Below are 24,990 nucleotides of genomic sequence, written 5' to 3' on the forward strand. Positions count from 1 at the left end.
TGGAGCGACGGATGATGAGGGGGGACCTGATAGAGGTGTAGAGGATGATGAGAGGCATTGATCGTGTGGATAGTCAGAGGCTTTTCCCCAGGGCTGAAACGGTTGCCACAAGAGAACACAGGTTTAAGGTGCTGGGGAGTAGGTACAGAGGAAATGTCAGGGGTAAGTTTTTTACTCAGAGAGTGGTGAGTGTGTGGAATGAGCTGCCGGCAACGGTGGTGGAGGCGGATACAATAGGGTCTTTTAAGAGACTGTTAGATAGGTACATGGAGCTGAGAAAAATAGAGGGCTATGGGTAAGCCTAGTAATTTCTAGGGTAGGGACATGTTCAGCACAGCTTTGTGGGCTGAAGGGCCTGAATTGTGCTGTAGGTTTTCTATTTTTCTATTTCATTCACCGTTGTTTTTGTCAGGAACGTGCTCCCATGCCAGTTTCCCTGACCTTGCAAATGTTTCTCCTTCTAAGACGTATCTGATTCCCCTTTGAGTTATCAACGGACACGATTTTGCCTTTCTCTCTGAGGTTGTTTCCCGGAGTTCCAGATCTCCATCCACCGGGAGTGAGCTGAGGTGGGTGGAGATCCAATATTTACAGCAGGCCTGTCTGACACTGGAGTCTGAGGGAGTGCAGTGACTTCGCATGAGTTGCCTCTGCCAGTGGTTTGGAAGAATTATTGGCTGAATTTTCCACTTCTGAACCCAGCCCAAAAAACTGTTTTTCTAAACAAAATTTTTCTGGAACTTTTAACGAAACCACATAATTTCCCCCACAGCCAGCTGGATTCTTAAAATAACCAGACATACAAGTCCTTCTCCACGCAGAGAGTTGTGCAAATATATGATCTGTTGGGCAATTCATTTGCAACTCTTGTCAATGCAAGCATTTAATGCTTATTGTGGAAGTTTGGCATGCTGGCGCGCGAGGGATGGCTTGACGAGCACGTCAACACAGACACATACGTCACATGTACAACATGCATGTTGGCAACATGTACCGGACAAGGTGATGGGTCACCTTGAGTTACTGGCAACAGGGGTGATGTGAATCAAGGGTTTCGTGGGGGTCAGAGTCAACCCATACCCCACTGGAGTGGCACGTCTGAGGAGACATGGGCCAGGAATATCGGCAGTTGGTCATAGAGCAACTCAGCACAGAAACAGGCCCTTTGGCTCATCTGGTCCATGGCGTCCAAGATTCCATCTAAGCTCATCTCACGTGTCCGCGTTTGACCCATATTGCTCTGAACCTTTCCTATCCATGTACCTGTCCAAGTACCTTTTAAGTGTTGTTAATGTACCTGCCTCAACCACTTCCTCTGGCAGCTCGTTCCATATACTCACCAACCTCTGGGTGAAAAAGTTGCCCCTCAAGTTCCTATTAAATCTCTCCCCTCTCACCTTAAATCTGCGCCCTCTAGTTCTTGATTCCCAATCCCTGGGAAAAAGACTGTGCACATTCACCCTATCTATGCCCCTCATGATTTTATACCTCTCTATAAGGTCACCCCTCATTCTCCTACACCCCAGTGAATAAAGTTCCAACCTGCTCAACCTCCTCGTAAATCTCCTCTGCACTCTTTCAGTTACAATTAACGGCAACTGGCGACACCTTATCCGTGCCAAAGCTCCTGGAGGTGGTGAATCTAAGGTAGTAGTTGCCTCAAGAGTTTAACCTTTATGGGGTAGCAGGGAGGACTCTTGAGCTAATTCTCCATGGGAACTGAGTCCCTGAGCTCTAGTTCCCTCCCACATCCCAAAGACATGCGGGTCGGTGAGTTAATTGGCCGCTGTAAATTGTCCCCAGTGTGTGGGTGAAGGGTAGAATCTGGGGGGAGTTGGTGGGGAGAATAATGTAGGTTTAGTGTAAGATTGGTGTGAATGAGTCCTTGATAGTCAGTATGGACTTGCTGGACTGAAGGGCCTGTTTCCCTGCTGTATCTCTCTATGACTCTCCAGACATTTTTAGTGGGAGATATTTTTTCCAGAAATTTTAAACTGAACTCAAAGTTTCAGTCTGTGCAGGTATGATTTGAATTCTGGATTTGTTTTGGCTATTCACTTGTTGGGATCCAGGCATCAGTGGTGGTGTGGTCAGCTTTTATTGGTCATTCCTAATTGCCCTTGAAATGAACAGGTGGCTTGCTCACAAGAGTTAACAGGGTCAGCGGGAATGGAGTTACATGTAGACCTGACTCGGTAAAGGTTGGCAGATTTCCTCTCCTGAAGGACATTGGTGGACCAGAAGAGTTGCAAAACAAGCCAGTACTTTTGTATATGAAGACTAATTTTTTACAATTCCAAATTATTAAATGAGTTTAATTTCACAGCAGCGCTGGTGGGATTTGAACCCTTGTCTCTGGATTGTTAGTCAGGGTTTCTGGGCTCCACCAGTGTCAGGCATGTTGCACAGTCCCAGTACATCTGACTCTACGTGCCAGCTTAGCTCCTCCGTCCAAGACTTCAGTCCCTTTTCCAGGAACAGATTTTACACGTTATATAACAGACAAAAAATCCAATAGATGGTTTACAGCCCATTCTCCTCCCACAGCCCATGGGCACCCTTCCCCATCACTGAATCCCCTCCCACAACTGACGGACGCTCTCCCCCATCACCAACTCTCCTCCCACCCACTGAATCCCCTCCCACAGCCCACGGACGCTCTCCCCCATCACCCACTCTCCCCCCCACCCACTGAATCCCCTCCCACAGCCCACGGTCACTCTCCCCCATCACCCACTTCCCCCATCCACTGAATCCCCTCCCACAGCCCACGGACACTCTCCCCTTATTTAATAGTAATGGAGTAATACCATCAGTGAATTAAGATAAAAATGCACTTTTTAAAATTATTTATGAATACTTTAAGTGTGAGCAGATTGATGGGTTGAATGATTTCTTGTGCTTGGAAAGTCAGTGAGTTTTCATTATCGGTCAAGTGGTCACACAGATGGGTAGAGAAGGGCATTGAAATGTTTGCCTCCTGATTGGCTGCCGGTCACAAGAGCATCACCCAATGTTAGTGGATGTCGGGGGTGTGGTCAATGGCAGCGAGGCCTGCCATTCAGCCAGAGGGTGGTGAACCTGTGGAATTCGTTGCCACAGAGGGGTGTGGAGGCCAAGTCACTGGGTGTATTTAAGGCAGAGATTAACAGGTTCCTGATTGGTGAGGGGGTTAAGGGTTACGGGGAGAAGGCAGGAGAATGGGGTTGAGAAAATCAGCCATGATTGAATGGCAGAGCAGACTCGATGGGCCGAATGGCCTAATTCTGTTCCTGTATCTGATGGTCTTATGTGATGACATCTCCAGCCAGAAGAACCATCAACCAATCAGAAAGTGGCTCTGACAGCTCCAGGAGTCTGATTGGACGTATGTAAGGAGGTTTCGCCATGCTAACTCTAGTGAGTCCTGATGAAGGGTCTCGATCTGAAACGTCGACTGTCCATTTCCCTCCACAGAGGCTGCCCGACCCGCTGAGTCCCTCCAGCAGATTGTTTATGCTCCAGTTTCCAGCATCTGCAGTCTCGTGTCTCCATAACTCCAGCGTCATTGGTTCACTGACTCCTCGTTCCCACAAAGATTTCCACAACCTGAAGTATTTTACAACCAATGACGTACATTTAGAGTGCAGGGAGCAGGGTAACGCAGGGAATTCAGCATCCAATTGATGCACAGGAAGATCTCATAAACAACCATGTGATAATCGCCAGCTCATCCTCATCTTCACAAATCTCGGCTGAATGAAGTGTTGGCCCTCTAACCCCTGCCGTTCCCCAAAACAGTGCATCTATTCCCCAGGCAATGCTGGACAACTCCCTCAGTGCTGCACTCAAGCTCTCACTCTGGATGTTTGAGCTGGGATAGGACTCAAACCTACAATCCCTGACTGAGAGGCAGGGCTGCCCCCTACTGGGTGACACTACAGTTACAGCCACGTATCAAGAGAAGTCCGACCAGATGATTTTTATTTTGGCCTTTATTCCCTCTGGAATCTCTGGTACTTGTCAACCTGAGTGAACTGAACTTTCGCAAAGAGGGAATGTGTGTGATTATGTTCTGGACGTGAAGTTTCTGGGGTTATTTTTGTGTGTCAGTGACCTGAATATTAATGTTAGTTCCCAGAGATTCCAGGAAATGCAGCAGATTTGGCAACCACGGACTTGCTTATATTTATAGTAAGTTCGAGGGAGCAGATTTCAATGTTTGTCCCCTCAAGCCAGATACACCATTCAGTAAATAAAAATAAAATATAAACGTAAGGTGCTGGAAATCTGAAGTAAAAACTAGAAACACTCTGTGTACTGCACTTTGAGTATTGTGTTCCGTTTTAGCCACCCTACTATAGGAAAGGTGTTATTAAACTGGAAAGAGTGCAGAAAAATTTACGGGAATGTTGCCAGGACTCGAGCATCTGAGTTATAGGGAGAAGTCGGACAGGTTAGGACTTTTTTCCTTGGAGCGTAGAATACTGAGAGTTAATCTTATAGAGGTGTATAAAATTATGAGGAGTATAGATAGGGTGAATGCACTCCAGGGTTAGGGAATCAAGAACTAGAGGGCATAGGTTTAAGGTGATAAGATAAGGTAAGATATCTTTATGAGTCACATGTACATCGAAACACACAGTGAAATGCACCTTTTGTGTAGAGTGTGCTGGGGGCAGTCCACAAGCGTCGCCACGCTTCCGGCGCCAACATAGCATGCCCACAACTTCCTTACCCACATGTCTTTGGAATGTGGGAGGAAACCGGAGCACCCGGAGGAAACCCACGCAGTCACGGGGAGAACGTACAAACTCTTTACAGACAGCGGCCGGAATTGAACCTGGGTCGATGACACTGTAGAGTGTTGTGCTAACCGCGACACTACCATGCCTGCCTCAGAAGGGAGAGATTTAATAGGAGCTTGAGGGGCATCTTTTTTACACAAGAGGGTGGTGTACACATGGAACAAGGTGCCAGAGAAAGTGATTGATACTTGGACAGGTACATGCATAAGAAAGGTTTAGAGGGATATGGGTCTCCGCGGGCAAATGGGACTAGCTTAGATGGATATCTTGGTCGGCATGGACAAGTTGGACCAAAGGACCTGTTTCCGTGCTGTATTACTCTATGGCTCCACGACATTCAGTGAGATCACCGGCAATGGAAGCAATTGTTGCCTATATCCAACTGCCCTCTTGAGTTGTGTGGCTTGTTTAGGGTAATTGAGTTGAGAGTTGACCATATGGGGTACAGTAGCAGAGAGATGATGTTAACAGATGAGCAGCTGGAATTCTGAACCATTCCCTCAGGGGTGTGAGTTTGAATCGTACCACAGCAGCTGCCAAATTTAAATTCAAATAATTAAATAAATCTGGTACTGAAAGAAAAGTCATATCCTCATATTCACTGATATCCTTCAATAAGGAAATCTGCCTTCCTTACCCATGGTTCACTGAAATCCAAGTCAAGTTGAGCTTGTTGTCATGGGCACAAGTGCGGTGAGGTACAGGGACAATGAAAAACTTGCAGCAGCATCACAGGCACGTAGGTACAGACACCACACAGAATATATATTATACATACATTATACCAGACAGTGAAGAGAAAAGACTGTATAAAAACAAGAAATTAATGCAAAAAACACAATCAGAGACAAGCCCACAGCAGTGCAAGAGGTGGTCTGTAGTGTCCCGTTGCTGAGGTAGGGTTAGGGTTCTGCAGGTCAGTTCAAGAACCGAATGGTTGAAGGGAAGTTGCTGTTCCTGAACCTGGTGGTGTGGGAACTTCAGGCTTCTGTACCTCCTGCCCGATGGTAGCTGCGAGAAGATGGCACAGCCCGGATGGTCGGGATCCTTGATGATAGATGACGCATTTTTGAGGCAGCGTCTCCTGTAGATGCTGTCAGTGGTGGGGAGGGAGTTAATTTAATTTGGCATTGTGTTTGGCACAGACATGGTGGGCTGAAGGGCCTGTTGTGCTGTACTGTTCTATGTTCTATGTTCTACTCACAGGACTCCAACAGTTATTTGGTAGATTAGTAAATTGGTTTGTTATTGTCACACGTACCGAGGTACAGTGAAAAACTTTGTTTTGCATGCCGTCCATACAGATCATTTCATCACATCAGTGCATTGAGGTAGTACAAGGGAAAACAATAACAGAATGCAGAATAAAGTGTTACAGTTGCAGAGAAAGTGCAGTGCAGAATTCTTAGAAACAAAGAATTTAGATTTAAAAGAGCAGAACGATCATAATAGAAGTATAGAGGTAATGAGTAGATCTGCAGTGAGCAGCTTGCTCCCATCGGGCAGGAGGTACAGAAGCCTGAAGTCCCACACCACCAGGTTCAGGAACAGCTACTTCCCTTCAACCATTCGGTTCTTGAACCAACTGGAACACTACAGTTTAGCAACACTACGGCCACTTTGATCACTTTGCACTGAAATGGACTTTCTTTTTCTTCTAATTGTGTTCGTTCTTGTAAAAATTGTGCATAATTTATGTTTAATTTATGCTTTTCTTGTGAATGCTGCTTATCTGATGCTGTGTGCCTGTGATGCTGCCACAAGGAAGTTTTTCATTGCACCTGTGCACACATGGACTTGTGCAGGTGACAATAAACTCGACTCAACTTGACGAGTCACCATGCTTTGGTGCCAACTGGCTTAAATCTATTTTCATTAAAGCTATTTCCTTAAAAGTTCCCAGAATAGTAAAGGCAGGGAGGTCGGATTCCTCTGGACCCAATAAACTCAGTTTTTAAGATCAGTCACAGTTGTCCTAATCACCTCAGATCTTTGTGTCAGAGGTCACCGGTGTGAAGGTCAGTCTGCCATTTCTGGCTTAAGTTTGTGATGTATCTTAAAGAGAGCAGAGAGCATGGTGAGTGATTTATTAATTTACTGCTACTCGGTGTCAGTAACCCTGAAGGTGTTTTTTTTTCGTTTTTCAAAGGTGGTTTATTCAGGGATTACAGAATCACATTAATACAATATTACAGTACTTCACCATACACACTACTTACAGTTTCAGATTATAACACGGTCATCACTATCCAGAACACACTCGAGCCCCTGTTGTGCCCACGGGTCCCGGAAATCCCCCATTATACCTGTGGATACCGCGTGCTCCTTCTCCAGGGACACACGTGCACAGACATAATCCCAGAAGAGGGGCAGGCAATTGGCTCGGGCAGAAAGCTGAAATGCTTGCCAGTGTAGCGGTTAGCGTATCGCTATTACAGCGCCAGCGACCCGGGTTCAATTCCGGCCGCTGTCTGTAAGGAGTTTGTACGTTCTCCCCGTGTCTGCGTGGGTTTCCTCCGGGTGCTCCGGTTTCCTCCCACATTCCCAAGACGTACGGGTTAGGAAGTTGTGGGCGTGCTATGTTGGCGCCGGAAGCGTGGTGACACTTGCGGGCTGCCCCCAGAACACTCTGGGCAAAAGATGCATTTCACTGTGTGTTTCGATGTACATGTGACTAATAAAGATATCTTATTTTATATCTTATATTTTGTTCCCTTTCCCATTCCTCCCCCCACCTATTTCTATCCCCCTCCCTCTCCTGGTTCCATCCACCTACCACCCACACACTTCACCTTCCGGATTCCCCCACAATCTGGTTGCACCTGCCCTACACCTCTCCCCTGATGGTCCCTGTTATCTCCTTCCTTACTTCCCGGATTCCACCGCTGGCAGCCATTTGTGTTCCCGCTTATCTCCCTCCAGCCTCTGTCTCCATCTTCACCCTCCCCTCCCCACACCCGGCTCCATCTGACCGTCATCCCTCACCCTCCCTCGGTCCACCAATCACCTACCGGCTCCTGTCTCACCGCCTCCCCCTCTTATATTTATACCGGCTACCTTCCCTCTCCGCTCTCATTCCTGATGCAACATCTAGATCCGAAACATCGACAATTCCTTTCCTCCCACAGAGATGCTGCTCGACCCGCTGAGTTCCTCCAGCAGATTATTTGTTTTGCAAACAAGATCCCAGAAGCTGCAGATACTAGATATTTTTTCCCAGGTGTTTCTTGAGGATATTGAATTGTTTTCTTGGGCCAGGGGAGGTGTGGGGAAGATTAGGTGGAGGTTTAAAATTCCTGAAGGGCTTTGACAGAGTGAAGAAGATGCTGGACTTGTCTTCCAGGCCATGAAAGCAACAAATCTCTCCATGGCCTCAGCCCTTCCTATCCTTGGAAAATTTCATCTCTGTAATTCTGCTCTGTCTTCAGCTGCCTGGGATCGAGCCCTGGAATTCTGTCCTTAGACCTCTTTCCTTCCTTTCAGATGCACCGTAGTTACTCACCCGTGCTACTCCAACTGCACTTCCCAACAGCACAGAGCAGGCCCTTCGGCCCATCTGGACCATGCCGACCAAGATTCCCATCTAAGTTAGTCCCATTTGGCAGAGTTTGGCCCATATCCCTCCCAACCTTTCCTGTCCATGTACCTGTCGTGTCTTTTAAACGTTGTTATTGTACCTGCCTCAACCACTTCCTCTGGCAGCTCGTTCCATATACTGGGTGAAGAAGTTGCCCCTCAGGTTCCTTTTAAATTTTTCACCTCACACCTTAAACCTGTGCCATTTAGATTTTGGTTCCCTTTCCCTGGGAAAAAGACTGTACATTCACCCTATCTACGCCCCTCATGATTTTAAACAAAGGACTGCAGATGCTGGAATCTAGATGAAAAAACAAAAAGATGCTGGAGGAACTCAGCAGGCCAGGCAGCATCCGTGGAGAAAAGCAGGCGGTCAACGTTTCGGGTCAGGACTGAAGATAGAAAAAGGGGAAGCCCGATATATAGGAGGGAAAAGCAGAGCAGTGATAGGTGGACAGAAGAGGGGAGGCGGGGTGGGCACAGGGTGGTGATAGGTAGATGCAGGTAAGAGATGGTGATGGCAGGTGCGGGGGAGAGCAGATCCACCGGGGGCTGGGTCACAGGTGAGCAGGCAGGAGGCAGGGGAGGAGAGGAATAGGAGAGAGAAAAAAGATGGGCAAGTAGAAAAGAGAGAGATAAGCAAGGAAAGGGAAGAGAAGAAGAGGCATGGTGGGGGTAGGGGGAAGTTTACCTAAAGTGGGAGAGTTCAGTGTTCACGCCGTCAGGCTGCAAGGTCCCAAGATGGAAAATGAGGGGCTGTTCCTCCAGTTTGCATTTGGACTTCTCCCAGCAGTGGATCACTGGATCACTGGCCGGTCACTTCAACTCCCCCTCCCACACCATCACTGGTGTGTCAGCCCTCGGCCTCCTCCACTGCCGGGAGAATTCCAAGCGCAAACTGGAGGAACGGCACCTCGTTTTCTGTCTTGGAACCTTGCAGCCTAACGGCATGAATATTGAACTCTCCCACTTTAAGAAATCGCCACACCCCCTCCCCTCCATCCCCTCCACCTCCCAAAACCGTGCCTCTTCTTTACTTCTCTTTCCTAGCCTCTCTCGTTTTTTTTTCTAGCCCCCTTTTCTTTTCCTCCTCACCTTTGACCCATCCCCCGGTGGATCTGCTCTCCCCTCCTCCCCCGCACCTGCCCATCACTATCTCTTACCTGTATCTACCTATCACCACCCTGTGCCCACCCCGCCTCCCCTCTTTTGTCCACCTATCACTGCTCTGCTTTCCCCTCCTATATATCGGGCTTCCCCTTTTCCTATCTTCAGTCCTGAAGAAGGGTCCTGACCCAAAACATTGACCGCCTGCTTTCTCCACAGATGCTGCCTGGCCTGCTGAGTTCCTCCAGCATCTTGTTGTTTTCTCTTATGATTTTATACACCTCTATAAGGTCACCACTCAAGTCTCCTACGCTCCAAAGAATAAAGCCCTAGCCTGCCCAACCTCTCCCAGTAACTCAGGCCCTCGAGACCATCAAGGACAAGGGCAGCAGGTCCAGGCAACACCACCACCAGCAGGATTCCCTCCAAGTCCCACACGGTACTGACTTGGAAATATCTCTCTGTTCCTTCATCACCACTGGGTCTAAATCCTGGAACTCCCTCCCCAACACCACTGTGGGAGCACCTTCAAGGAGCGGTTCAAGGAGGCAGCTCCCCCCCCCCCCCCCCACCTTCTGAAAGGCAGTTAGGGATGGGCAATAACTGCTGACCAGATTCTGAAAATTAATCAAAATAAAAGATACTCCACAAACCTATCTCGTTGACCGAGCTTTGGACATCTGTCTGATATCTCTTATGTGTCCTGGTGCCAAATGTTTCCGCAAAGCACTGTGGGACACTTCATCGTGCTACAGGTGCTTTATAAATGAAAGTTTGTAAAACATTCAGTCAAGAATGCAATTACAATCTTTTTTCGAATGTAATCAGAAAAGTAGCCACATTTTACGTGACTGTTTAATTGGAACTAGGTTTGGTGTGGATATCATGGTCTACATAATTGTACCTCACCCCCACAATAACCCCAGTTCCCCAAACTGTGCTCTCCCCCCTCCAGCCCTGGTTGGCTTATATGGTTAGGTTGCACTGGGATAACTCAGCAAGTTTAAATGCAATACGATATTTGTCTACATTACAGTCAAACCAGCCCAGTCCATCAGGGAAACCAGCCTCCCCTCCGCTGACTCCGTCTACACCTCCCGCTGCCTCGGTAAAGCAGCCAACATAATCAAAAACCCACCCACCCCGGACATTCTCTCTTCTCCCCCCTCCCATCGGGCAGAAGATACAAAAATTTGAGAGCACGTACCACCAGGCTCAAGGACAGCTTCTATCCCACTGTTATAAGACTCCTGGATGGACCTCAGACCATAAGATATAGGAGCAGAATCAGGCTATTCGGCCCATCGAGTCTGCTTCGCCATTCGATCATGGTCGATTTTTTTTTCTTCTTGTTTGATATAGATGAACTCTTGATCTCACAATCTACATCGTCATGGCCTTGCACCTCTGCCTGCACTGCACTTTCTCTGTAACTGTAACACTTTATTCTGCATTCTGTTATTGCTTTTCCCTTGTACTACCTCAGTGTACTGATGATGGAATGAGCTGTCCAGATGGCACGCAAACAAAAGCTTTTCACTGTGTCTTGGTACACGTGACAATAATAAACCAATTACCAATTAGCAACCCAGTCATCGATAAAACGGTCCCCTGCCTCCTCCGGAGAAGGTCTTGACTGTGGTTGTGGAGTAGTTAGCAGATTTTGTGTTTGTGTTGGACTGCGTAGCTGAGTGGTGTGTGTTGGTGGCACGAGTCTGTCCCACCAGGTTAGAGTGTGGTGGGTCTCCAATGTGACATCAACCCTCCCGCGGGTGAAGAGCAAAATCTCGAGATTCATTCTCCCTTCCCCAGGGGACAGTCCACAGCAGCAACCAGGAATGGTAATCGGACAGAATTTGATGTCAACATATAACATAGAACAGTACAGCGCAGGAGCAGGCCCTTGTCTGTGCCGAACATGATGCCAAATTAAATTAAATTGCTTTTGCCCGCACATGGTCCATACCCCTCCATTCCCTGCACATTCATGTGCAACACCACTATCGTATCTGCCTCCACCACCACCCCTGGCAGCACATTCCAGGCTCCCACCACTCTCTGTGTAAAATACTTGCCCCACACACCTCCTTTCAACTTTTCCCCTCTCACCTTAAATGCATGTCCTGTAGTATTAGACATTTCTACCCTGGGAAAAAGATTCTGGCTGTCTACCCTATCTACGACTCTCATAATATTGTATCAGGTCTCCCCTCGGCCTCCCCCGCTCCTGACAAAACCCAAGATTGTCCAACCCCTCCTCATAGCACATCTAGGTTATATAGTGGGGAGTGGGCCAAGGAGGAATTTAAGACTGAAACTTTGGAAGGTGAGAGGACAGTTGGAGCTGGGGTGGTGGTCAGGTCAGGCTTCAGCTGATTGGAGACCAGGGGGTCCAAGACACAAAGGCTGGTGGACACGGTGGATGGACACCACAAGGGACGAGAATGAAGCTTCGATTACCCCCTGTACTAGTTTCCATTCTCCCTCCTTCTCTCTCTCTCAGAGCTGGTCATTGGTGTTTCAGCTCTTCACTATCAGCAGGGGGCCGGAGAGAAACTCCTTCACCTCCTCAGCTCGGCCACTAATCTCCTTCAATGCAAATTTGTGTATCTGTTAAACAAGGGAGAGAGAGATGTCGAGGTGTGCTTTGAGCAAGACGTGGTTAATGAGAAACTTGAGTTTGTGTGTCTGTGTGTGTGTGCATGCGCGTATGTGTGTGTGTTTATGTGTCTGTGCATGTGCGTGTGTATGTGCACGTGTGTGTGTGTGTGTGTGTGTGTGTGTGTGTGTGTGTGTGTGTGTGTGTGTGTGGGGCGGAAGGAGTGTTCCGATCTCTGCGTGAAGCCCAGAAGTGTCCTCCACAGGGAAGTGGCGAGGCAGCATGATCCAAGCCAGAGTCTGCCAACATGTACGTCAGCTATCTTCTGGATAAGGAGGGGAACATGTACTCCAATTCTGTGCGGCACCCTGCTCTCAACCTGAACCCCCAGAACTTTGCGCCCCCTCCTCCCCCTCCACCCCCACCTCAGTACTCCGACTTTGCTGGTTACCATCACCACGTTCCCGGGATCGGCCCCGACCCTCACCACACCCAGCCGGCCACAACCTGGGGATCCCCCTACGTGCCCCCCAGGGAGGAATGGCACGGTTACGGAAATGCGGCCCCCACTGGCAGCTCCTCAGGGTCTCAGCTGCCCTTCGGACCCACCGACTTCTCTTCCATGCAGCCTCAAGGAGCCGGGGGGCTTCTCCCGTCCATGAACACCGTGGTCCCTCAGCTCTCTCCCGGCTCCCCCAAGCGGAATCCCTACGACTGGATGAGACGGAACATTCAGCAGAACCCTCAAGGTACGAAGGAAGTTTGGGGGCTGGGGGGAGGAGGTGGTTGAGGAGGGGGGCTTGCTCGGGTTTATCTTTAAACCCTTCGATCTGGGAGGAAGTGCCTGCACCAAGGGCAAGTCATGAGAAAGCCTAATGCACTATGCATTTCAGGTGAGGGGGGAGGTTTACAGGAGATGTGCAGGGCAAGTCTTTTACACAGAGAGTGGTGGGTGCCTGGAACGAGCTGCCGGTGGTGGTGGGAGCAGATACAATAGTGGTGTTGAAGATGCTGTTAGACGGACACCTGAACATGCAGGGAATGGAGGGCCGTGGATCATGTGCAGGCAGAAGAGATTAGTTTAATTTGGCATCGTGCTCAGCACAGACTTTGTGGGCCGAAGGGCCTGTTCCTCTGCTGTACTGTTCTATGTTCTAAGTTCCGTGACTCTGAGCTGCAGCCACTCGTCGAATGTGTTCTGATTTCTCCCCCTTGAAGAGAGCTCGTGTAGAAGTTGTTGAGGCCGAGCTGCAATGGTCGACAGGTCGTGCTGTTGGAGAGTCAAACTGGGAGGGTTGCAGAGAGTTCGGAATCCTGGCCTCAATGGAGGGGAAGGGGTTGGGGGGGGGGTGGTGATGGTTTGGTTTGAGTGAGAAGGGGGGAGAGTTAACCTGACCAAGCCTATGAGAAGGTGTGTGTGTGTGTGTGTGTGTGTGTGTGTCTGTGTGTGTGTGTGTGTGTGTGTGTTAATGTATGTCTGTGTGTGTGTGTGTGTGTGTGTGTCTGTGCATGTGTGTGTGTATATGTGTGTGTATGTCTGTGTGTGTCAGTGTATGTAAGTGTGTGTGAGGGTGTGTGTGTGTGTGTGTGTGTGTGTGTGTACTGGGGTGGGGATGGTGATTGATTTCATTGTGGGGAGGACAGGAGGGGGGAGAAGGGTGATGATATCACTTTGGAGGTCAGTGAACAGAGCCGAGTGTGCTCATGAAACAGGCCCTTCGGCCCGCTCAGTCCGTGCTGACCCTCAACCCCCCATTTTATCCACATTCCCACCAACTCCCAGATTCTACCCCTCACCCACACCCTGGGGACAATTTATGGCAGCCAATTAACTCACTGATCCAATACATTTTTGGGATGTGGGAGGAAACCGGAGCGCCTGTGGGGGGTGGGGGGGATCCCACGCGGTCACAGGGAGAACGTGCAAACTCCACACAGACAGCGCCGGAGGTCAGGATCGAACCCGGGCCTCTGGAGCTGTGAGGCAGCGGCTCTCCCACTGCACTGTTGTGCCTCTCCTCAAGGAGAGAATTCCAGTGCTCGGGGTCGTAGGAGCCGAAGGAATGGCTGCCAGTTGTGAAGAAATTAAACTTGGATTGGGAGGAGATGCAGGAGGTCGGATGGTTGTAGAGGCAAATCCTAGAACCATAGAGTCATAGAGCCACACAGCACGGAAACAGGCCCTTCGGCCCAACTCATCCATGCCGACTGTGTTGCCCAGCGAGCTAGTCCCATCTGCCCGCGTTTGGCCCCTAGCCCTCTAAACCCCTCCTATCCATGGACTGATCTAGGTGGCTGTTCAACGTTGCTAATGTGCCCGCCTCAACCACTATTTCTGGCAGCTCGTTCCAAATACGCACCACCCTTTGCATGAAGAAGCTGACCCTGATGTCCCTTTTAAATCTCTCGCCTTTGAGCTTAAACCTGTGCCCTCTTGTTTTTAGCACCCCCTCCCTGGGAAAAAGACTGTGTGATTTCACCCTGTCTACGCCCCTCATGATCTTATACACCTCTATCAGGTCCCCCCTCAATCTCCTACATTCCAGGGAATGAAGTCTGAGTCTACTCAACGTAACTTCCCAACTCCTGTAACTCCCTCCCAAATCCTCCATTTCTATATTAACATTACAAAGTAAGTCAAGGGGAGCAGCATCGACGGTATTTTGTGTATTGCGATAAAGCGAGGTTGTGTGTGTCAGGACTGTACTTTGCATCTCTCTCTCCCTGACGTCAGCAGAAACAAAGCCAGGCGAAGATTTGCAAAGACCAGCACTGGTTAGACCTTTCCCTGGGTGACTTGGGCCTGATAGCGATCAAGGAAATCAATCTGAAAATCCTTTGATTTCTAAGATTGCCAGAAGTGCGACGGGAAAAAAAATTGAATGAAGTTGCTTTAAATGAAGCGACCTCAGGCAGAGATCCAATGTGACATGGGTAACTAGGGGAGGGGGTAAACAAAATGCCTTGAAACGAGGCAGGTCAACCTAGCCTTGATGGGCTGAATGGCCTTTTGGTGTGTACTTTGACATTTGAAATCTAGTTCAAGGAGGCAGAGCAAGTTTACGACAAATTTCAAATCAAAACACTTAGCAGAGGAGAAATTATGCGTCTGAATTACTTGTTTCAAGACTCCCTCCATGCCCCTGTCTGTAACCCCTCTGCCCCTCCATATGAGATTTCTGTCTTCGGAAAAATGTTGGTGTCTAGATCATTGGTGCGTTTAATCACTTCCTCGCTGGCTGCCTGGGTCCCGAGCTCCGGACTTCCCTCCCCGCACCTCTCCAACCATCTCTCTTCTTTTAAGACACTCATTTTAAAATGGAGCTGGTTGTCCGAGATTTTGGTCTCCGCGCTTCTTCCTGTGTCAAAGTTTGTTCAGTGATATCTGAAAGAAAGGGTCCTGGGGCATTCAGCTTCCTCTAAGCTGCTGAATAAGTGAACGATTCTGTACCATTCTTTGACAGAAGGAGTACTGTGTACAGTTTTGGTCGCCCTGTTATAGGAAGGACATGGTTAAACTGGAAAGAGTGCAGAGAGGATCGACGAGCCAGGACTCAAGGGCCTGAGTTACAGGGAGAGGTTTGGCAGGCTGGGACTTTATTCCTTGGAGTGTAGGAGGTTGAGGGGTGACCTTATAGAGGTATAAAAATCATGAGAGGTATAGATAGGGTGAACGCACATAATCTTTTACCCAGGGAAGGGGAACTAAAAACCAGGGGGGACAGGTTTAAGGTGTGAGGGGAGAGATTTAAAAGAGACTGGAGGGGCAACCTTCACACAGAGGGTGGTGAGTATATGGAACCAGCTGCCAGAGGAAGTGGTTGAGGCAGGGACAATGGCAACATTTAAAAGGCACTTGGATAAGTACATGGATAGGAGGGGGTTAGAGGGATATGGGCCAAACTTGGGCAAATGGGACTAATGTAGTGGGCACCATGGTCAGCATGGACGAGTTGGGCCGAAGGGCCTGTTTCCATAAGACCATAAGATCTAGGAGCGGAATTAGGCTATTCAGCCCGTCGAGTCTGCTCCGCCATTCAGTCATGGCTGATTTTTTTTCTCTCAACCCCTCTCTTCCGCCTTCTCCCCATAACCTGTAACCCCCTTACCAATCATCGATCTCTACCTTAAATGACACCCAATGACTTGGCCTCCACAGCCCTCTGTGGCAACGAATTCCACAGATTCACCACCCTCTGACTGAAGAAATTCCTCCTCATCTCAGTTCTAAAGGGACGTCCCTTTATTCTGAGGCTGTGCCCTCGGATCCTGGACTCTCCCACTGATGGAAACTTCCTCTCCACGTCCACTCTATCCAGGCCTATCAGTATCCGGAGGGTTTCAATGAGATCCCCCCTCATCCTTCTGAACTCCATTGAGTCCAGGCCCAGAACCGTCAAACCCTCCTCATACATTAACCCTTTCATTCCCAGGATCATTGTTGTGAACCTCCTCTGGACCCTCTGCAGGACCAGCATATCTTTCCTTAGATACGGGGCCCAAAATTAATTTCCGTGCTATATTACTCTATATGACTCCATAACAGAAACATTTTAAACTAAAACTGCATGACCTGGGAGCTCAGAAAGGGGGAGTGATACTGGAAGATGACGTTCTGAGTTTGGTAAATCATCAATGATCAGAACCCTTCCCTGAAGTCTCACCACCTCTGGGTGAGTCAGCGCAGAATCATTTATTGCCTCCTGCTCTAATCTCAGGATGTCAAGTTCCTTCTGTCATTCAAAGCCTAAGATTAATGTTAACACAATGTTTGTCCGCAAACAACCTCATGAGCAGCACTCGACTTTAATTTTGTTCTGAAATGAAAACAGATGATGCTGGAAACACTCAGCAGGTCAGGCAGCATCTGTGGAGAGAGAACTTGAGTTAACATTTCAAATGGATGATTATTCATTAGGAACTGAAACGTTAACTGTGTTTCTCGCTCCACAGATGCTGCCTGACCTACTGAGTGTTTCGGCTGTTGTCTGGTTTTATTTCAGATTTCCAGCATCTGCAGTATTTTAGAGTCATCAGTATGGAAACAGGCCCTTCGGCCCAACTGGTCCCTGCTGACCAAAATGCGAATTTAAGCTAATCCCATTTTCCCACTTTTGGCTCATAACCTTCTAAACCTTTCCTATCCATGTACCTGTTAAAGTGTCTTTTAAATGGTGTTAATGTACCTGCCTCAACCACTTCCTCTGGCAGCTCGTTCCACATACGGACCACCCTCTGGGTGAAAAAGTTGCCCCTCAGGTTCCTATTGAATCTCTACCCTCTCACCTAAAACCTGTGTCCTTTAGTTCTTGATTCCCCAACCCTGGGAAGAAGGCTGTGTGCATTCACCCTGTCTATGCCCTTCATGATTTTATACCCCTCTATAAGATCACCCCTCATTCTCCTACACCCCATTGAATAAAGTCCTAGCCTACTCAACCTCTCTCTATAACTCAGGCCTTTGAGTCCTGGCAACACTCTTATAAATATTGTCAGCACCCTTTCCAGCTTAATAGCATCTTTCCGATAGCAGGGTGACCAGAACTGTACACAATATTCCAAATGTGGCCCCACTGACGTCTTGTACAACTGCAGCATAACATCCCAACTTCTATACTCAGTGCCCTGATTGATGAAGGCTGGCGTACCAAAAGCCTTCTTCACCACCCTGTCTACTTGTGATGCCACTTTCAGGGGACAACGTACTTGTACTCCTAGGTCCCTCTGTTCTACAACACTCCCCAGGGCCCTACCGTTCACTATGAAAGTCCTACCCTGATATGTCTTCCCAAAATGAAGCACCTCACACATCAGCATTAAACACTATTTGCCACTCCTGGGCCCACTAACCCAGCTGATCCATCCGTAAATCCTGAGAACCATCTTCACTGTCCACAACAGCGCCTATTTTAGTGTCGTCTGCAAACTTACTAACCCTGCCTTGTACATTCCCATCCAAGTCACTGATCTAGATGACGAATAGCAATGGGCCCAGCACCGAGCCCTGAGGAACACCACTGGTCACGGGCCTCCAGTCCGTAAAGCATCCTTGCACCGTCACCCTCTGCTTCCTACCATCATACCAATTCTGTATCCAATTAGCTAACTCTCCCTGATTCCCATGCAATCTAACTTTCCATAGCAGCCTACCATGCAGAACCTTGTCAAAGGCCTTATTGAAGTCCATATAGACCACATCTACCACCCTGCCCTCATTGCCCTTCTTGGTTACTTCTTCGAAATATCAGATTTGTGAGACATGATCTCCCATGCACAAAGTTGTCCTGACTACCCCTAATCAACCCCTATCTTTCCAAATGCTTGTATACCTTATCCCTCAGAATCCCCTCCAGTAACTTACCTACCACTGATGTTAAGCTTACTGGCCTATAGTTCCCAGGTTTTTCTTTGCAGCCTTTCTGCAATAGTTTGTTGTGGGATTAAGTTTATTATTGATGGTGCAAAGGTTCAATGGAGGCCGCATGGGGAAATGGGTGGGTTAGGCAGAGAAGGGACCATTCCGCGGGATGGACAGCCTGGCATTGGAGACCAGAGCTTGGGATTCGGGAGTGAAGTTAGGGAACAATAAGAGGGTGGGAGTGTCCGCAACTCCCCTCCACAGATGTTGAATCAGTTCCGCGTCTGTGGCTGATAGATGCTTGCTAATCAAAGCTTACTCACTCTAACTACACCCTGCACTTGCAATACCAAGAACCAATTCTGATATCATCACCATACCCACCAACAAGGGTGGTGCTGTTGTTGTCTAGTGACCTGGCCTCTATTTTATTGAGACATCTCCTCGTCATACCTCCCTCTGGACCATGACCTCACCACTGAACATTGGGCCTTCATCTCCTAGGCAACATACCAACCTCATTTCCTCAGGAGATCTTCCCTTTACAAATTTATTCACAAACAGGCCTTACGGACAGATCTTTGCTTCAGTCTGGTTTCTCTCCACTTGATTTACACACTGGTGAGGCCGCAGTTGGAGTATTGTATTCAGTTTTGGTCACCCTGCTGTAGGAAAGGTGTTATTAAACTGGAAAGACTGCAGGGGAGATTTATGAGGATGTTGCCAGGACTTGAGGGATTGAGTTATAGGGAGAGGTTGGACAGGCTGGGACTTTATTCCTTGGAGCGTAGGAGACTGAGAGGTGATCTTATAGAGGTGCATCATGAGCATAGATAGGGTGAGTGCACTGTCTTTTTCCCAGGGATGAGGATTCAAGAACTAGAGGGCATAGGTTTAAGGTGAGAGGGGAGAGAGCTAATAAAAATTTAAAAGGCAACTTTTTTACACAAAGGGTGGTATCTATGTGGAATGAGTTGCCCGAGGAAGTGGTTGAGGCAGGTACAATAACAACATTTAAAAGACAGTTGGACAGGTACATGGATAAGAAAAGTTTAGAAGGTTATGTTTTAAATGCTGGCAAATGGGACTAGCTTGGATGGGGCATCTTGGTCGGCATGGACCAGTTGGGCTGAAGGGCCACATTCAGTGGATCATCCTGTGCAATTTCCACCACCTTTAAAGAGATTCCATCACTGGATATATCTCCCCTCCCCTTTCTGAACCCCCCAGGGATTGTTCCCTTCACGATGCACTCATCTACTCCTCAATCACTCTCCTTCCTGCACCACATTCCCTTCCACCCTGATGTCTCAGGGAGGCAACATCCATGATCAGGGACCTCCACCATCCGGGCCGTGCCCTCTTCTCGATGCTGCCATCAGGCAGGAGGTACAGGAGCCTGAAGTCCCACACCTCGATGTCCAGCAGCAAGGTTCTTGAACCAACCTGAAAAACCCTAATTCTACCTCAGACTTTCCCTCAACTTGCACTAGTGTTGTTGTGTTAGTTTTGTTTACTGTGTTGTGTAAGTGATGAGTAATTTATGTTAATTCAAGTTTATGGAATATATGTTGGTCATGTTTGTGATGTTCTGGGCTAATGCTGCAGAGACCGAATTTTAATGGCATTTATGCCCTGGGTATGTATTCCTGTGGCAATAAACCTGAACTTGAGCATCCACAGTCAATGCACCCCGTGTACTTTCACCTCTTCTCTTCCCACCATCCAGGGACTTGAACAGTCCTTTCATACAACCAGTAGTTCATTCACACTGAGAATTGATACCATCCACCACACCCCGTGCCCGCCTGTGCGACCTAACCTCCACATACACAGGCACAATGCCCCCAGCGAGGTAAATTTTTTGAGCACGTTGTATCAGTGTTTATGAAGCTGCTTGGTTGATGGATTAATGAGGACAGTGAGAGAGAGAGAAAACAAGAAAGTGAATGTCAAAGCTGTGAAATGCAGGTCAGAGCTGTTGCAGAGAATGAAGAGGAAAAAGAGAGTGCTGAAAATGTCCAGCAGATCAGGCAGCGTCTGCAGAGAGGGGAGAACTGAGTTAGTTATTACCTTTCACAGACTGGCTATTTCTGATATGGAGAAAGTGAGTTACCTTTGAATGTAACTTTGTAGTCATTACCACATTACTGTGTGAGGTGTCTACCTGTGCAGGAATTGCTAGTCTACATATGGTGGCACAAAAAGAGGCCATTCAGCTCATTGGATGCCAGCTCCCAGCAGAGCAAACCTATCTGTCCCATTCACCCTCTCCATATTTCTCTGTAGCCCTGTAACTCATTCTCTCCCGCTGTTATAAGCTTATTGAACGGTCCCCTAGTACGGTAAAATGGACTCTTGACCTCACAATCTACCTCGTAATGACCTTGCACCTTATTGTCTGCCTGCACTGCACTTTCTCTGTTAATGTAACACTTTATTCTGCATTCTGTTATTGTTTTCCCTTGTACTACCTCAATGCACTGATGTAATGAAATGATCTGTATGGATGGCATGCAAAACAGTTTTTCACTGTATCTCAGTACATGTGACAATAACAAACCAATTTACCAATTTACATGTCATTAACTCCACTTTGCTACTTACCTGCAATATTTACGGTGGCCAGTTAACCCACCCTCACACATTTGGGGCGTGGGAGGAAACTGGAGCACCCATGTACTCTGGGGTTTGTACACTCATGTACAAACTCATAGGGGTCTCAGGGAGGATTGGTTGCTGTGTTTCCGTCACTAAATGAACTTAATCTTGCATTCTCAGGATGTTACGATAACTTACATGATTCGGTGTCTTCAATAAACTCTGAAGCAGAAATCCAAGCCATGTTATTAGAGAAGGTGGTCAAAGTTTGGTTGCAGAGTTAGTTTTCAGGGGAGGAGGGAGGGGCAGAAAAGTTTAGGGTGGGGATTCAGGACCCAGGTAGCAGAGGGACACGGCCACCAATGGTGATGGGAGATGGGAATCGGGATGATAGTGAGGGCAAGGCTGGAGGGGAGTCGGTGGTCTCAGAGGGCTGTGGGGCTGGAGGAACTTACAGAGACAGGGAGGGGTGAGACTGTGAAAGTAAGGGTCAGGACTTTGAAATTTTGTTTGGTCACACTGAGCCCCAGTGTTGGTCAGAGTTCGTCTGAGTGGTGGGTAGAGGGTAATTGGTGTGCGTTAAGAGATGGGAAGCAGAGGTGTGTCGGGGCTGGACAGGAGAGCTTAACGAAGGTTATGTCTGAATGTGCTCTGGTTTTGGGGAATGGTAGGATGGGGTGTCCTGGGAGGGAATCAGGCAGACCAGTCTGGTGAATAATTTCTTGTGAATGCTGCTCATCCGATGCTCTGTGCCTGTGCCGCTGCTGCGAGTAAGTTTTTCATTGCACCTGTGCACACATGGACTTGTGTGTGTGGCAATAAACTCGACTTTGACTTTGAATTAGTTTCCTCAGGCTGTGTGTTTCAACATTGCAAGGAAATCTGTAGGTGCAGAAAGTGTGGACACAGCAAACTGTAGATACTGGAAACTGGAGCAAAGAAAAATGAGCTGCTGGAGGAACTCAGTGGGTCAGGCAGCATCTGTGGAGGGAAATGAACAGTCAACGTACTGTTCCTCCAGCAGTTCGGGTTTTGAATGTAGAAAGTGTGACCTGTTTGTGTCTGAACATGACAGATGGTTTACTCTGACGTGAGTTAGAGCATCGTCCTGAGTTCTGTCTGATACAGAACCCAGCAAACAGTAAGGCTGCATACAATGAGTGTTTTTGTACCACCCCCCCTGAAGAGCGCATGATCTAATTTTCTTTATAACTGTCAAAGATTTAATTTATCACATATGGACAAATCTCATTGTAGGTTTACAGTCTGTTCCTGAACTCCCAAATCAGGTTTTGCCCTAGTACTGTTTGAATAATTGGAATAAAACAATAAGAACATTGAGTGGGAATTAAACGCTGGAAAAGAGTTGTGGATGAAGTGAACTGAGTGGGTTTTAGATTCTGAGATTAAAGAGCAACATGAATATAGAGAAACACACACAGACACACACACAGACACACACTGAGACGTACACAGATACACACTGAGACACACAGTGAGACATACACAGATACACACAGACACACACACAGACACACACACAGACACACACACACACACATGTACACACACGAACACACACACATAATGCACTCATTCACACACATGTTCTGTTCTCTGATGTTGCATTGATTTGCGTGTTGCTAACGCACGTATTAATGACAGGGTGACACTCACCGATGAGGTCAGAAGCCAGGAATCGCAGGTAATGGGTTCATTCTGATTAACCAAGAGGGGACCAGGTGAATCCTTCTCTCTAGTAACTGAGCTGCTCACCAAACCTTCCTCCCACTGAGACACTCCGAACCCTAACTTGCTCTTTCCACCATCAGCAGAGCTGGTCAGTCCACAAAACATGTTCCATCTCTGGGTCTGCTGAATGAGACAGGTTTAGAGTTGGTGGTGTCTGTGGGACAGGGGTAGGGCTGGTGGTGTCTGTGGGATGAGTAGGGCTGGTGGTGTCTTGTGGGACGGGGGTAGGGCTGGTGGTGTCTGTGGGACAGGAGTAGGGCTGGTGGTGTCTGTGGGACGGGGGTAGGGCTGGTGGTGTCTGAGGGACAGGGGTAGGGCTGATGGTGTCTGTGGGACGGGGGTAGGGCTGGTGGTGTCTGAGGGACAGGGGTAGGGCTGATGGTGTCTGTGGGACAGGGGTAGGGCTGGTGGTGTCTGTGGGACGAGTAGGGTTGGTGGTGTCTGTGGGACAGGAGTAGGGCTGATGGTGTCTGTGGGACAGGAGTAGGGCTGGTGGTGTCTGTGGGACAGGGGTAGGGCTGGTGGTGTCTGTGGGACAGGGGTAGGGTTGGTGGTGTCTGTGGGACAGGGGTACAGCCAGTAGTGACTGTAGAGAGTTGGATTCCAGGTCTTCCAATACCAAAAGTCAATATATTTGGAGAATGTGGATGAAGACTGTTACTGTGGACAGACATTCCTTCTCCCATTGTCCCAGGGCTGGGATCGGTCTCTGGCCCAAGTGATTCACAGCCACTGCCCTTTGATCTACTGACTGAGTGTTTGTCAAGCAATGTCTTTAGAAGTCCAAATCCTCTCTGCAAATTCACTTCAAACAGCCTTTCTTGTGAGAAAGAGATAGCGAGATCAGTCACTGCATCTGCTCGTGTTTTCTCAGGATTGTCTCTGCTGAGGTCACAGGTCAAAGATTGACCTTCGTCTCAGTCAGAGCTGCTGTGTGAGTGTGTCAGTCAGTGTGTAACTGATCATGTCTCTCAGGTTTGTTGGTGAGTGTGTCACTGGGTGTGTCAGTGAGTGTATGAGTGAATGTGCGCACACAAGCTGGGGTGAGAATCGGTGTATGGGTGTCCTTCTGTCTCACAGTTGTGTTTCTGTGTGTGTCGATGGGAAAAGTGCACAGAGCAGGTGGATCAGTATGTTGCCCTTCCAACGGAACCAGTTAATCCTTGTCCAGGGGCTCCCAGGAAGGTCAATGACTTTATGTAAATCCTCCCATACATTTTTCAAGCATTTTTCAAGCTGATAATAATAATACTAAATAATAATAAGCTGTTTCATGGTATTCATTAATGACTGGATACGATGTATGTTCCAGCAGTTTAATTATGGGTAATGTTGGAGCAAATACTCAGTGAAATGAAATAAGTTATAGCAAGTGAACATAAAACAGTCCAGCACAGATCAGGCCCTTCGGCCCGCAATCTTGAGCCGACATAGCTAATCCCTCCTACCTACAGAATGCCCATATCCCTCTATTTTCCTCTCATTCATGTGCCCATCCAAGCCCCTCTTAAAAGCCCCCAATGAATTTGCCTCCACCACCCTATCAGACAACACATTCCAGGCACCCACCACTCTCTCAGTAAAAAACTTACCCCTCACGTCTCTTCTGTACACCAGAGGGCACAGGTTTAAGGTGAGAGGGGGTAAGTTCCAAGGAGATGTGTGGGGTAAGTTTTTTACACGGAGAGCGGTGGGTGTCTGGAATGCACTGCCAGGGGTGGGGGTGGAGGCAGATATGGTTGAGGTGTTTAAGGGGCTCTGAGGTAGACACATGAATGTGCAGGGAATGGAGGGGTATGGATCATGTGCAGACAGAAGGGATTAGGTGTCATTAGCTTGGCACAACATGGTGGGCCGAAGGGCCTGTTCTTGTGCTGTACTGTTTTATGGTCTATGTTCTGTGTTCAATGTTCTACGTATGGAGAGCAGTACCACATAGGTTACTGTAGAAAATGACGTTTCTGACTTTTGGAGAAATCGGTTTAAGGACAATTCTCAGAAACAGAACCCTTACCCAGCCCAGGGACTGCCTGTATTAACAATCCTCATTTGCAGAGTTCTGGTAGGTTGGAAAGCAAGTTGTGAAGGTGGGTTAAGCACGTCGTAATAAGACTGGTATGGAGCAGCAAAGATCTGGCAAACGGAGTGAATGCGGGAACATGTGAAATTGTCCATTCTGCTGGTAAAATAAGAAAAGACAGTGAGTGAGT

At 48.1% G+C, this 24,990-nt stretch overlaps 1 protein-coding gene across 1 annotated transcript in view; it reads left to right on the forward strand.

The window, feature by feature from the left end:
• The first annotated feature begins 12,376 nt into the window (after positions 1 to 12,376).
• Positions 12,377 to 24,990, forward strand: part of cdx1b (caudal type homeobox 1 b) — a 47,498-nt gene continuing 34,884 nt past the window's right edge. The window contains exon 1 of the mRNA XM_052013511.1: positions 12,377 to 12,818. Coding sequence (XP_051869471.1) covers positions 12,377 to 12,818 — 442 coding nt within the window. The remainder of the gene's footprint in view (positions 12,819 to 24,990) is intronic.

Source organism: Pristis pectinata, chromosome 4 (genome assembly GCF_009764475.1).
Source record: "Pristis pectinata isolate sPriPec2 chromosome 4, sPriPec2.1.pri, whole genome shotgun sequence".
Classification (NCBI taxonomy): domain Eukaryota; kingdom Metazoa; phylum Chordata; class Chondrichthyes; order Rhinopristiformes; family Pristidae; genus Pristis; species Pristis pectinata.